Source organism: Ctenopharyngodon idella, chromosome 7 (genome assembly GCF_019924925.1).
Source record: "Ctenopharyngodon idella isolate HZGC_01 chromosome 7, HZGC01, whole genome shotgun sequence".
Classification (NCBI taxonomy): Eukaryota; Metazoa; Chordata; class Actinopteri; order Cypriniformes; family Xenocyprididae; genus Ctenopharyngodon; species Ctenopharyngodon idella.
The window spans coordinates 20,280,194-20,293,797 of NC_067226.1; the positions used below are offsets into that span (position 1 = coordinate 20,280,194).

Genomic DNA, 13,604 nt, shown 5'->3' on the forward strand with positions numbered 1-13,604 from the left:
TCCAGGCATTCAATTGGCTGTGCTCGCAGCAAACCACGAATCCTATTGGTTGACTCCACCCATTCATGGCGAAGTTTTCGTTGATTGGCCGATGCCAAGGGCGCTCGGCACACGTTCATCAGCTGTCACGTTGCAGCGCGCCTGTTGTTGTTGTAATACATGAGAGTGAGTGTTGTGGGTTAGTACGACATATTCCTATTAGATTCAGGTTCAAATAAGAATCAATTATAAATAGGTCCTTATGACCCTTTTTAGCTTAGTCGTGGATGCAGCAAACTGAACTAGACCACAATAAATTATTACAGTAGTATTAACACCCTTACATTTAATCATTTAGAAGACGCTTTTGTTCAAAACGACTTACAAATGAGGAAAGCAATAGAAGCAAACAATATCTAACCCTTAATAATAATAAAATACAAAATAAAGCCTACAGCAATATGTGCCTATATATAGCTTTATGGTTTTAGAGCATGACATTTTCAGGGATCACGCGAAAACCTAAAAGAATGGCTGAAATGGGACTTCCCAACACTACTGTTTTAAAATGTAAAACTTGGTGCTGGTGAATGAGCCATGCACAGTTCCACGTGCCTCAGAGGCAGGCTGTTGGTGACGTCAAGCAGCTTCCTCAACGCCCTTCAGACTCACGCGGCTTGTGGTGTGGCTCGCTGTTTCTGTATGGATGAATTTATCATCGTCGTCAGAAAAGCGTCATAAACAGGCTTGACCTCCATTTACCCGATTGGTAAAATTGGGCCACCCGCTTGCCAAATTTCTGTAAAGTACAGTTTGAAGTTAGGCTGCATTAAGTAGCCCACATTTAGCAGTAATACCCTGCAGGAAGCCAAAACAGTGGATGGAGAAGCGTCTTGCTTTTCTCTTAGTGTTTCGGGAAAAGACTCGAAGCATCAGGAGTCGAAAACAGTGTCATCTTGTGGTAGGTCAAATCTATAGCAGCTAGAAACCAGAGTGCGCAGTTACGTTGTTTCATCCATTAAACGCAAATAAAAGTCTGACAAGGCTAAATGTTCAGTTTTCTGAAAATATAATTCACATATTAAAGTTTGGTAATAAATTCAGAGTAATAATAATAATAATAATGTGACCAACAGAGTTGTATAAAGTAAATGGTGCTCTAACTATTTTATGGGTTTTATACTGTTTATGGCAGAATAGTTGTGATAGTTTAATATAGGCTATACATAAAAAAGTGTTAGTAAATGGACTTGAATTTCCATAAACCCTTGTGGTTTGTATTCAAACCGATTCTAACGTTGTAAAAGTGAAGCATTCACGTGACTGGAAAGAAAGTGAGTTTTTATTTGATCACGTGTTTCTCTGAAAACAATACGCGCGTTTCGGCACGGAGCTTCATGAGAAATTGCGCTGCGTAGGCCTACTAGATACACTGTTTGTTTACACTGCTTCGGTGTCATGTGTAACATCATTACAATACAGGACTCATCGGTAAACCTGCTATTTTATTTCAATAATCAAAGTTGTGTATAAGGCTATATAATAGCATACATTTCTAGGGTGAATTCAATAAATTACAAGCTGTTTTAAGATAACACTGAAAAAAGAACAACAGTAACTTGTCAAAGGGCATTGCAACATGCTCACATTGGGTTCAAAAATTATACCACATGATTTCAGAGATAAATAAGATATATTCAGTAGGCTACTAGTGTCAAAATGTCTCTTTAGTTTCTTCTATAAACATCTCATACACACAGATGCATAATAACAATCATTATCTATGTGCTCTAACATACACCTTGATTATTCCTGTAACACATAGTGAATTAGGGATGGACTAAATTAAATAAATAAACAAATAAATAAATGTTATAATTATTACAGTTTTACCCTGTTTTGCTCTTACGTTTTCAATCCCAACCTACTATCTGTTTATTATGCACTGGAGCAGGAGTTGTGTCCTCACACTTCCTGGCATAAAGTAGACACTGAGCTTCCATTTAGCAGTGCACAGCAGTTCTTCATGATTCTTTCAAAGCTACTTTTTCATTGACATGTCAGCGCCATCTACTGGTCACTTCCATTCATACATCTCTGTCATGCCCTCAAGCTGGTAAACAGAAAAAAAAAAAAAAAAAAGCCACTTACTGTATTATTGCACTATTGACTATTAATGTATTTATATACTTGGTTATGATGCTATACATTGCAAAGCCATTATAATGATCATTATTATGAGTAAATAGTCATATTGCATTTTAATTTACTTTATACGCTAATGCTCAAAAGTTCAGTAAGTCAGTGATTTTTTTTTTTAATTTTTAAGAAATTATAATACATAAAAAGAAATTTTTAGTACTTTTATTCACCAAGAATGCATTCTGTTGATTAAAATGACAGTAAAGTCAATGTTACAAAAGATTTAAATTTCAAATAAATTCAAATAAATTTCTACTCATCAAAAATCCTAAAAGAAATGTATCAGAGTATCCACAAAATATTAATCAGCACAACTGTTTTCAACACTGATAATAACAAAAAACTGCCAACTCAGAAATAAAAATTATATTTTAAAATATGTTAAAATAGAAAACATCTATTTTAAATTGTAATAATGTAAATAAACAGTAATATTATGTATTTTTGATCAAATAAATGCAGCCTTTTGTATTATGAATAAGGATGGCATTGTAGTATGTAAGCAGTCAAATATAACACTCCATAGTGTCAACTGACTAGTAGTTATATTTGACTGTATTGTATACAAAACAACAGACTCTACATTTCTAATGTAATAAAGGCATATTGACTGTCACAGGTCTCTCCTGGTTGCCTGATTTTCATGTTTCTCTTGGTTTTCTCTCCTCCATTTTGTAATGTGCAGCTTCCCTGAGTAGTAGCTCTCTGGCAAGGTCAGCCCTCCCTGCGCGGGTCAAGCAGTGGGCCAGTATGGGGCATTTCGGAGACGAGGAAGGAAGGCCCCGCCTCCATGCTGTTAGAATGTGAAAGGCCTGTTGTGAGAGGCTGTATGGTGCACGGAGTCGAGCAATCTGGACAGCAGAGCGACGGAGATGGAGGGACATAACGAGAAGTGCTGCATCGTCTTCAGTGAGCTCATCACAGAGCCATGATAACAGCTCATCCGAGGGAGGGTCTGGAGGACAAACACTGTTAGCATGTGTGCGTCCACAGGTGCACAGAACATTTCTGACATTCTGTCATTTTTAAATGACAGAAACTGAGAAGGATGAAAATCTGAGAGAACTTAGCAAACCAAACAAACAAACGAAAAAACAGGCCAAAATGGAGGAAAATAGAAGAGAGAGCTGGAGTGCACAAAATAAACAAATGGTGAAGTAGATTTCACATACCTGTTTGACTGTGCTGTATTACTTTCACACTCACAGGCTGACAGACTGTTCTTGCACTCTAAGTAACAAACACACAACAGTGACTTACAAACCATTTTAAAAAGTGATTATTTTTTGTTTACCAATACAAATATCTAAAAATTATTCAGGGATTCATTTACTTGAGAAGTCTTAGTTTCTGACAAATGTTTAAAAATTTAGTTTATGCTTAAAAAAGAAATAATATCTGGCAATGGGGTAAGAAAAATAAAGTTGTTTTCACCTTGAATTACATTTATTTTTCTTTGCAGACATTTTTTCTTTGCAGATATTATGTTTTCTTGTTTTAAGCATGTTTAATTTAATTTTTGATCATTTTGATAACTTTTTTCTGGAAACATGACTTAATTTTTATTAGTGCTGTCAAATCCTGATTAATCGCATCTAACATAGAAGTTTGTAAATATGTGTGTGTACACATATTTACAAATTTATATATATACACATATTTATATATATATATAAAATATATATATATATATATATATATACATACACACACACACACACATATATATATTATATTTACAAACTCTTATGTTAAATGCGATTAATTGATTTGACAACACTATTTTTTTTGTCACTATTTTATGTCATTTTGCTTCTCAAGTAGAAGTTCCTTGATTTAAGAAATGTTTTATTTCTCTTTAAAGGAAAATTTACTCTGAACAGATAGACGCCAGCCAACAGCAGCAGGCACTTCTTCAGGTTTTGTCAGATCAGTGTTTCCCCTTGTCAGCGTCTGTTGCCGTTGGTCAGTGCTCGTTTTCATGATTGAACATGTTTCTGTCAGCGTTTGTCGGGTCGTGGATTCTGAGAAGTGATGGACTGCAATCTTAAAATCTAAAAATCTTACTGACACCAGACCAAACTTTGAATGGTAGTGCAATAGAGAGTTTTGAGGCTTTTAGTTTAAAATGTGGATTTTCTGAGGTCTTTAAAGTAAAAAGAAGAAAAAGAAAGAAAGCCCACACACCTTGGACAACACATTCAACTTTACAAAATTATATCTGAGTGCAACTTCCACATCCACATATATTCTCTGTTTTATCTATCAAGGAGACTTAGGCCCGGTTTCACAGACAGGGCTTAGCCTAAGCCAGGATTAGGCCTTAGTTCAATTAGGACATTTAAGTATAAGCGTGCCTTAGAAAAAACATTACTAGTGTGCATCTTGAGACAAAGCAATGGAAGTAACATATTTTAAGATATGCCAGTGCAAGTTGCTTTGAGTTAAAACAGCTCAAACATGCATTTTAGTCTGGGACTAGGCTTAAGCCTTGTCTGTGAAAGTGGGGGTTAATCTCATAAGACAACCAGGTGATTGAGTGAGTATATATATATATATATATATATTGAGTGTCTGTGTTCTGGCAGAGTCTTTTGTGCTTCCTCTCTGGGATTGTTACAGTCACCCTAATGATCTGTTACCATTTCTGGAGCTACTGATGTAAGACCTACACATTTAGCTGTGCAACTGTGAAGGGGCATTTACTGCAAATAGTGCCTCTAAACAAGCAACACTAAAAACTGAGCATGTTGCTAGAAACTAATTCTAAGCCAATCAGTTATACTAAGGCATATTAACTGTGTGGTAAAGTATAAATACACAAGGAAAAGTAGCTGGCCGTACTAAAAGTGGTAACGCAAGGAAATTGGTACTATGAAACTCAAATATATCCCATTTTGAAAATCCACAATTATATTTAAACAGTAATGTATCTAACCATTTGCTTTTATTTGACTGACCTCAAACACACCAAAGCCCTGTTTATTAATATTTAATGTAATTAATGATTGTCTGCCTTGGTCGGCATCTGTTGGTGCAGCTGACCTTAAGAATAAGTCCTTACCTTGGGAAGAGTGAGTGCCAGCCGGCAGACAGGCTCTTCTAGAGGATAGTCCTTAGACACAGCTGCCCTGTCACCATTCCAGACCAGCTGACCTTTGGTGACCTTGAATAAACTGGTTACGCCTTTGTAGTGAAGAGAGCTGTAGTTGCCGAAGGGGTCCACTTCTTTTAATTTCAAATACAGCCGGTTTCTTCTTTGGTTGTGGAATGTGATTATGTGTGAATCTATTTGTTCATTACCTATGGGATCTCCAACAGACACACACAGAAACAAGTACACATATGGTGGATAAGCTAACATTCTAACAAATCTAACAGTGAAAGGCCTGACTCACTTGATGCTTTGGGCAAGATAAAATTAGTAAGATTTTTTTTCTTAATTAATACTTATATTCAGCAAAGATGCATTAAAATGATCAAATGTGACCACAAGGACATAAGATTTCTATCTCAAACAGATGTTCTTTTTAAAGGATTAGTTCACTTTCAAATGAAAATTACCCCAAGATTTACTCACCCTCAAGCCATCCTAGGTGTATATGACTTTCTTCTTTCTGATGAACACAATCGGAGTTATGTTAATAAATATGATGCATCCGAGCTTTATAATGGCAGTGAGCGGGATCAACGAGTATGAGCTGAAGAAAGTGTCTCCATCCACATCCATCCATCATAAACATACTCCACATGGCTCCGGGGGGTTAATAAAGGCCTTCTGAAGCGAAAATATCCATATTTAACAAGTTATGAAGTAAAATATCTAGCTTCCGACAGACCGCATTCCGTATTCAACTTGGGGTAATTTTCATTTGAAAGTGAACTAATCCTTTAACTTTCAGTTCATCAAAGAATGCTTGAGCAGCAAATCAGCATATTGGAATAATTTCTGAAGGATCATGTGACACTGAAGACTGGAGGAATGATGCTGAAAATTCAGCTTTGCCACAGGTATATATGATTAATTTTTATATATTAATACATATTATATGTTATATTGCATTCATATATTTTAAAATATATTAAATTTGTAAATTGTAATATTTCACAATATTAGTTATTCACACAGGTTGATTTTTAACTGTTATTAAAACAGTGATATTGTTTAAATGAGCATGATGCTTCTGATTATGAAAATGGGTTGATTAAACAGCCTTTTAGGCACTGTTGTTCACCAGTTATTTATAAAGAAATATCAAATTAATATAGAAAGTATAGAATATGCACGGGCTATTCTGAAATAATACAAGACTGATTATGTTAGAACAAGCTAAAATATTTTTTAAAGTTTTTAAACAATTTGTTTGATATACCATTACAGGTAATATTCCCGCTGAACCTGAGCAGCAGCTGTTCTCCCTCCCTCATGGAGAGTTCAGACGAGGGCTCTGGAGGACCACAGTAACCCAGGGCCTGGAGTTCACACAGCGCCGCGCTAACATCTCTTCTGGGCAGGGTGGCCACAACCACACTGCTGGGGTCCAGACGCTCATGATGGAGCACAACTGTGACTGAGAAGATCTTTACAGTTTCTTCCAGTTCTTCAACTAATGAAGTCAGGTAGGAAGATTTTACAGAAGATTGAAGGCGAAGGACTATTAACCTGAGGGCAGAGCAAGTTTTTAAATGTAGGAGGGCACTAGTTTTTTTTTTTTTTTAAAAGATTGTCTTCTTTTTGAAATATTTTTATATTACATTCGCACAGATTGATTTTGGTCACTCAGTACCTTTCATAGCTCTCTGGTAGCTCAAAACGGACCAAGCTGTTCTGTAGGTTCTTTACACTGACTTTATCCAGTACTTTCCAACAGTTCTCTATCCAGCCCAGCACAACCAGCTGCTCTTTACACTCTTTATGAGTCTTTACCGAGGCACCATCAACTCTGAATCAGAGGAAAAAAAACACTTCTTTACATTTCTTTGCTAATTTAATTTCCTCCAGTCTCAACACTGACAATAAATAAATAAATAAATAAATAAATAAATAAATGTACCTAATCTGCTGGGGTGAGAAAGTTCCTGATATAAGAGTGGGTCTGTCAGTGTCTTCTCCAGCTTTTCTCTTCTCAGAGATAGGAGGACAGGGCAGGATGAGTGTCAAAGGTCGTCTGAATTTCAGGGTTGATGGATGGCTTAGGTAAAGTAAGGGGGTTGATGTGAGAGCAGCATGGTAGGAATCTTTTTTGGATTTAAGAGAGGATAAAACAAAGGCATCCACTGGCTGTACCTAAAAAGACAAAGAAAGGCTTCTATTTACAGTATGCACTTATTCATGAGCTACATTTTCACTTGACAGACCGGAAGACATTCATTTCCAAATTCCAATGGAGAGTAGTATGGGAGCTGCATGGATTTCTGACCATATGTGCATGCAGAATTTTCGGGTTTTGTTTTGAGCGTTGGTTGTGCTGAAATATTTGTAACTTTTACAGCTCGACTGAATGACATTGTAGTCAATACTATGAACGTGAGCTGATAATTACCAATATTTTCCCACTAGACATTATTCTTCAGACCCTATCTCGGTAAATTTGGTGGTTATGAATAATTATCTGCAAAATATTTGCTTTATAATTATTATATAATTTTTTAGGTTGATTATCCTGAGAAAACCTACTATGATTTTTATTCAAGCTTATTGGCGGTCATTTGTTTTGTATGGACATATCCATACATTCATTATTAATTCATTTTATCATGGTTAATAAGTGAAGAGTAATGGTCGCTTCATGACGAATTATAAAGATTTGTGCGACTGCCATGAAATGTGACAATCGTATGCAAATGTTGGAGATAGTGGAAAGGCGGCTTTACAAGCAACTTCATTGCAGTACATTATTCAATTTTCATAACAAGCTATCTTTTAGAGCATTTTATTCTTTAGATAGGACATGTTTGCTCAAATTTGTTAAAAAAAATTAATGATCTAATAATGTGCTCCAATCAGAAAAAAAGCTCTCCTTTTTGCCTCACAAAACAATTTTTTTTTTTTTTTTGAAAATCATCTTACATGATAGATCTGTTATATTGTGATTCAACCTGATTGAAAAGAAATTCTGAATGTACCGTCACTTGAGCGACAACTGGTGCGATGAAGGATCCAGGCAAGTAGTCGAGGCATATTCTGGAGTCCACACTGAGTTTGTGAGACAGTCCTGTCCTTGGGACTGTAAAACTCTCTGTCCTCAAACGGGACAGAACCGCAAACACACCCAGAGAGTACACCCGCACCACTGCAAACCAACCCTGTGGAAAAGACACAATAAACACAAATATCATACAAGCAATAGTTGTGCACCTACAAATAAGATCAACCTTGCTGCACTGCAAAAATCTATGAAAATCTATAATGACCTCTGTTTTAAGCCTTTTACAACACAAATAAATGACTGAAAAGAGAGAAAAAGTATGTAAATTAAAACTGCATGAGCTTTAATACAGACCCTTTGACCCCCATAGAAGCCTTCAGTAGATGTAGGTGTGACATAGCTAACTCTTTGCTCTGGATCCACCACTTTCACGGTGATCTCTCTGTAGTTCCCACGGTATCTCGCCTGGAACGGCACTGCTATGGTGAGTGGGAAGGGACATTTGACATGGCTGGAGTTTTGTATGCGGAGAACAGTGCTGACCAGCTCCTCTGATCCTGACACCATGAGAGAACTCAGACCATCAACCACCTCACAAGTCAAGATGTTCACAACTTCTGATGGGGCGGTTATATAGCAGACTCTGGGAGACTCTGAAGATCTGGCTCTGTCTGCAAGTCTGATAACAAAATACAATTGTTAAAGATGGATTCTGTATTATTTCCTCATTAAAGGGTTAGTTCACCCAAAAATGAAAATTCTGTCATTAATTACTCACCCTCATGCCGTTCCACACCCGTAAGACCTTCGTTGATCTTCAGAACACAAATTAAGATATTTTTCTTGAAATCCGATGGCTCAGTGAGGCCTGCATAGCCAGCAATGACATTTCCTCTCTCAAGATCCATTAATGTACAAAAACATATTTAAATCAGTTCATGTGAGTACAGTGGTTCAATATTAATATTATAAAGCGACGAGAATATTTTTGGTGCGCCAAAAAAACTAAATAATGACTTATATAGTGATGGCCGATTTCAAAACACTGCTTCATGAAGATTCAGAGCGTTATGAATCTTTTGTGTTGAATCACAAAACAACATAATTTACCACTTTATTTACAAAATATTAATGTGTGTTACATGTTATGTTAAAGCGAGAGCAGACGTTGTTGCGTGAGCTCGCGTTGGAGATCAATATTTTGTAAATAAAGTGGTAAATTATGTTTTTTTGCACAACAAAGCACTCGTGTCGCTTCATAAAATTAAAACTGAAGTCACATAGATTACTTTTATGATGTCTTTACTTTCTGGGGCTTGAAAGTGGTAGTTGTGTTGGCTGTCAATGGAGGGAGAGAAAGCTCAGATTTCATTAAAAATATCTTCATTTGTGTTCCGAAGATGAACGAAAGATGAACGTGTGGTCTTGGAGTGAGTAATTAATGACAGAATTTTCATTCTCCAAGATGACTGCAATATACACTATATTGCCAAAAGTTTTGGGACGCCTGCCTTTACGTGCACATGAACTTTAATGACATCCCATTCTTAATCCGTAGGGTTTAATATGTTGAGTTGGCCCACTCTAACACCCTCAACTCTTCTGGGAAGGCTTTCCACAAGGTATAGGAGTGTGTTTATGGGAATTTTTGACCATTCTTCTAGAAGCGCATTTGTGAGGTCAGGCACTGATGTTGGCGAGAAGGCCTGGCTCGCAGTCTCTGCTCTAATTAATCCCAAAGGTGTTCTGTCGGGTTGAAGTCAGGACTCTGTGCAGGCCAGTCAAGTTCCTCCACACCAAACTCATTCATCCATGTCTTTATGGACCTTGCTTTGTGCACTGGTGCGCAGTCATGTTGGAACAGGAAAGGGCCATCCCCAAACTGTTCCCACAAAGTTGGGAGTATGAAATTGTCCAAAATGTCTTGGTATGCTGAAGCATTAAGAGTTCCTTTCACTGGAACTAAGGGGTCAAGCCCAACCCCTGAAAAACAACCCCACACCATAATACCCCCTCCACCAAACTTTACACTTGGCACAATTCAGTCAGGCAAGTACCGTTCTCCTGGCAACCCCAGACCTGTCCATCGGATTGCCAGACAGGGAAGCGTGATTCGTCACTCCAGAGAACATGTCTCCACTGCTCTAGAGTCCAGTGGCGGCGTGCTTTACACCACTGCATCCGACACTTTGCATTGCACTTGGTGATGTAAGGCTTGGATGCAGCTGCTCGGCCATGGAAACCCATTCCATGAAGCTCTCTACGCACTGTTCTTGAGCTAATCTGAAGGCAACACGAAGTTTGGAGGTCTGTAGCTATTGGCGACTTCTGCGCACTGTGCGCCTCAGCTTGCGCTGACCCCGCTCTGTGATTTTACGTGGCCTTCCACTTCGTGGCTGAGTTGCTGTTGTTCCCAATTGCTTCCACTTTGTTATGATAACACTAACAGTTGACCGTGGAATATTTAGTAGTGAGGAAATTTCACGAATGGACTTATTGCACAGGTGGCAACCTATCAAGGTACCACACTTGAATTAATTCACTGAGCTCCTAAGAGCGACCCATTCTTTCACAAATGTTTGTAGAAGCAGTCTGTATGCCTAGGTGCTTGATTTTATACACCTGTGGCCATGGAAGTGATTGGAACACCTGAATTCAATGATTTGGAGATGTGTCCCAATACTTTTGGCAATATAGTGTAGGTCAGTGTCACTTTAAGAAATTAATGAAATTAAAATTAACCAAAGTGGTTTTGTTAGTATTTATTTATTTGGGTTTTTTTCAGGGTCAGATAGTCTAGAATGTAAAAAGGTTGGATTCTTTAGACTATAAGTAATAATTAATTTTATACTTGTTGAATGAAATATTTTCTCACTGTTTTATTTGTGAAACATCATTACTCCACACCTGCCCCATATTACTTATATAGACTTACCCAACAGTTACCAATGTATGCTTCAGTCTTTCACTGTCTTGTCCTCTGCTTTTCTCTCTTTCCTCTCCTTCTTTTTCTTCCTCCACCTCAACATTCATGTTCAGACAGTTCTTGCAGTCAGTCACCATAGATTTATACGGCGAGTCTACTCTTGTTTCCTCATGTGAGCTCTCTTCACTCCTGTTTCTGTCATCCAAACACACAGTACAGTGCTTTACTGGATCTGGAAGACTTATTGACTGCGCATTTGCAAGCAAGTGGTCTGCAGGATGCTGGTCCAGCGGAATACTGATGTCATATGATTCTGGTTTAATGTGGTCTGCAGTATCCAGAGGTCCAGTACTGGTAAGATCACCTCTCTCTCCACTGACTTCAGTAAGAAAAGCAATACCATTGTCAAGTCTCTTGCTCATTACGCTGAACTGGTTTACAATGACGTGGACATCTTCCAGGACGTTGAGGATGACATCAGTCACTTGGTCAGTCAAAAAGTGGGATCCACAGGAAGCATCTAAAAATACACAATATAAAAAAATATTAAAATGTGTATAAAAGTGTATAGAATAAATAAAAGGCATAGAAAAGTTCAACAGATTAACTAAAATGGTGCAAAAATAGATATAGAATATCTAGAGATTCTAAATGAGTGTGTATATTTATGACCATGGGATCAAGGAAGAGCTATTATCCCAAAAGTTATCCTTTATGGAAAACTGAATCAATAAATTAAGGAAATAACAAATTAACTAAAATTAACTACCGCTCAAAAATCTGGGGTCTTTTAATGTTTTTGAAAAGTCTCTTATGCTGCATCAAGGCTGCATTTATTTGATCAAAAATAGAGTAAAAACAGTAATATTGTGAAATATTATTACAATTTAAAACAATTTTTCTATTTTAATATATTTTAAAATGTACTGTTATTCCTGTGATGACAAAGCTGAATCTTCAGCAACATTACTCCAGTCTTCAGTGTCACACGATCCTTCACTACTGAAGTGTAGATTTTAAAGCTAGCCAATTACATTTGAGAATGTCATATTCAGAGAGCCCTTACGATTATTACTTGAGGGAAGAGTCTTTATATTTTTATTATATTTTTTTTGCAGTCTGTTTGTTGAACTTTCTTTTACTTATTTATTTCATACATCTTTTTTTTTTTTTTTTTTTAATTATTTATACTATTATTATATATACTATATGCAATACACGAATGCTTCAGCAATGCAGTACTCCATCACAGTCATGCCAATAAAGCTAAAAGCAATAAAATAAATATAAGCAATAAAAGCAATAAAGCTCTCCTCAACCTTCTTGATGAAGATCCCAAGCCTCTCATGAAGCACTTACCCACAACAGCTGTTTTCTCTTGAGACTCCGTGTCTGGGAATGTGTGTGTCAAATTAGAGCACATCCTAAGCCCGGTGAGTGTGTTTGCTGTACCGCAAAGAACCTCTCTCAGCTCGCACACTCTTTGGGTCTGAACCTCACAAAACATCCTGAGGATCTGAAAAAGCCTTGTGTGAAGTCCAGCTGAATCTCTATGGCCTGTTTCTTCTCTTGCTTTCGCTGGTTGTAAAAGTCCTTTCAGTTCCTCGGCGGCTTCGTGTAAGAGGTTTAACAGATTGTTCTCTTGCGAGATTGTTAGCTGACTGGCTGGATCTGCCATATTTTCAAATGTGTTCGCTGAAAACCTTAAAGCATAAACTAAGGATTTGATTATTAGTAGAGAAAAAGCAGATTATACACTGTAGATTTTCCTCACTGTCTTTCCTTCTCTCACTGGTAAACCCAGTTTTTACCACCTCAGGCCTGTAAAATAGGGTTGTCATGGCAAACAGAAGGCGTGACAGGACACAAAAGCAGCCCTTAGAGATAGACGACTCTAAAAAAAAAAAAAAAAAAAAAAAAGAGTAATGTGTACATCTGTGAATGGCTCAGATGTCAATGAGGTACAGATATTATAGGCAAATATGCAAATACTCTGTATTGGTAAATGTAGTGATATATTTATATATATGGTCACAAAGACTGCATTTATTTGATCAAAAATACAGTAAAACTCATGTATTTATGATCTGAGAAAGATATTTTAAATAAGCCTGCAAACATTTTAGATAACTAAATGCAATGAAACTTGAAATAGCTTTCACTTCATCACCAAATGACAACACACATGTAGTTTCCAGTATAATTAACCTCTCTGGCATCTTGACATTATTTAATCTCAGGGAAATTAAAACATGTTGGGCTTTAGAACCATCATGTGGTCAAATGAAACTACTGTAGACAACCAAACACCCGTGGACCATTAAGAATATTGCACACAAAATGGCAAA

General features: G+C 37.0%; 2 protein-coding genes and 1 long non-coding RNA gene across 4 annotated transcripts in view; 2 read left to right on the top strand and 1 right to left on the bottom strand.

Annotated features, from left to right (window-relative positions):
• Positions 1 to 137: 137 nt before the first annotated feature.
• On the top strand, positions 138 to 3,626 carry LOC127516699 (uncharacterized). Its single transcript, XR_007931048.1, has 2 exons — positions 138 to 940; positions 2,867 to 3,626. It is a non-coding gene; the product is annotated as an uncharacterized LOC127516699 (long non-coding RNA).
• On the bottom strand, positions 2,866 to 12,934 carry dthd1 (death domain containing 1). 2 transcript variants are annotated; one of them, XM_051901522.1, is made up of 9 exons: positions 12,616 to 12,934; positions 11,266 to 11,776; positions 8,685 to 9,009; positions 8,308 to 8,487; positions 7,236 to 7,468; positions 6,969 to 7,124; positions 6,555 to 6,844; positions 5,246 to 5,493; positions 2,866 to 3,411 (listed from the first exon to the last, which is right to left on the bottom strand). In XM_051901522.1, exons 1-9 carry the CDS (start codon positions 12,932 to 12,934, stop codon positions 3,346 to 3,348), a joined length of 2,328 nt encoding a protein of 775 aa, XP_051757482.1. In that variant the 3' UTR covers positions 2,866 to 3,345. The 2 variants fall into 2 exon arrangements, with proteins under 2 accessions (XP_051757482.1, XP_051757483.1); XM_051901523.1 differs by lacking the exons at positions 2,866 to 3,411; positions 5,246 to 5,493 and adding an exon at positions 5,830 to 5,959.
• arap2 (ArfGAP with RhoGAP domain, ankyrin repeat and PH domain 2) overlaps positions 6,659 to 13,604 on the top strand; it is a 117,096-nt gene continuing 110,150 nt past the window's right edge. The window contains exon 1 of the mRNA XM_051901517.1: positions 6,659 to 6,801. The gene's annotated coding sequence lies outside the window, so the exon portion shown is untranslated. The remainder of the gene's footprint in view (positions 6,802 to 13,604) is intronic.

What these genes read in the sequence shown, in the direction of transcription:
- dthd1 (XM_051901522.1), bottom strand. Translation starts at nt 12,934, where the DNA reads ATGGCAGATCCAGCCAGTCAGCTAACAATCTCGCAAGAGAACAATCTG. An exon ending in AGAGAAAACAGCTGTTGTGG is followed by an intron (nt 11,777 to 12,615) that starts GTAAGTGCTTCA and finishes GTGTATTTTTAG; the next exon opens with ATGCTTCCTGTGGATCCCAC. An exon ending in CATACATTGGTAACTGTTGG is followed by an intron (nt 9,010 to 11,265) that starts GTAAGTCTATAT and finishes TTTTGTTATCAG; the next exon opens with ACTTGCAGACAGAGCCAGAT.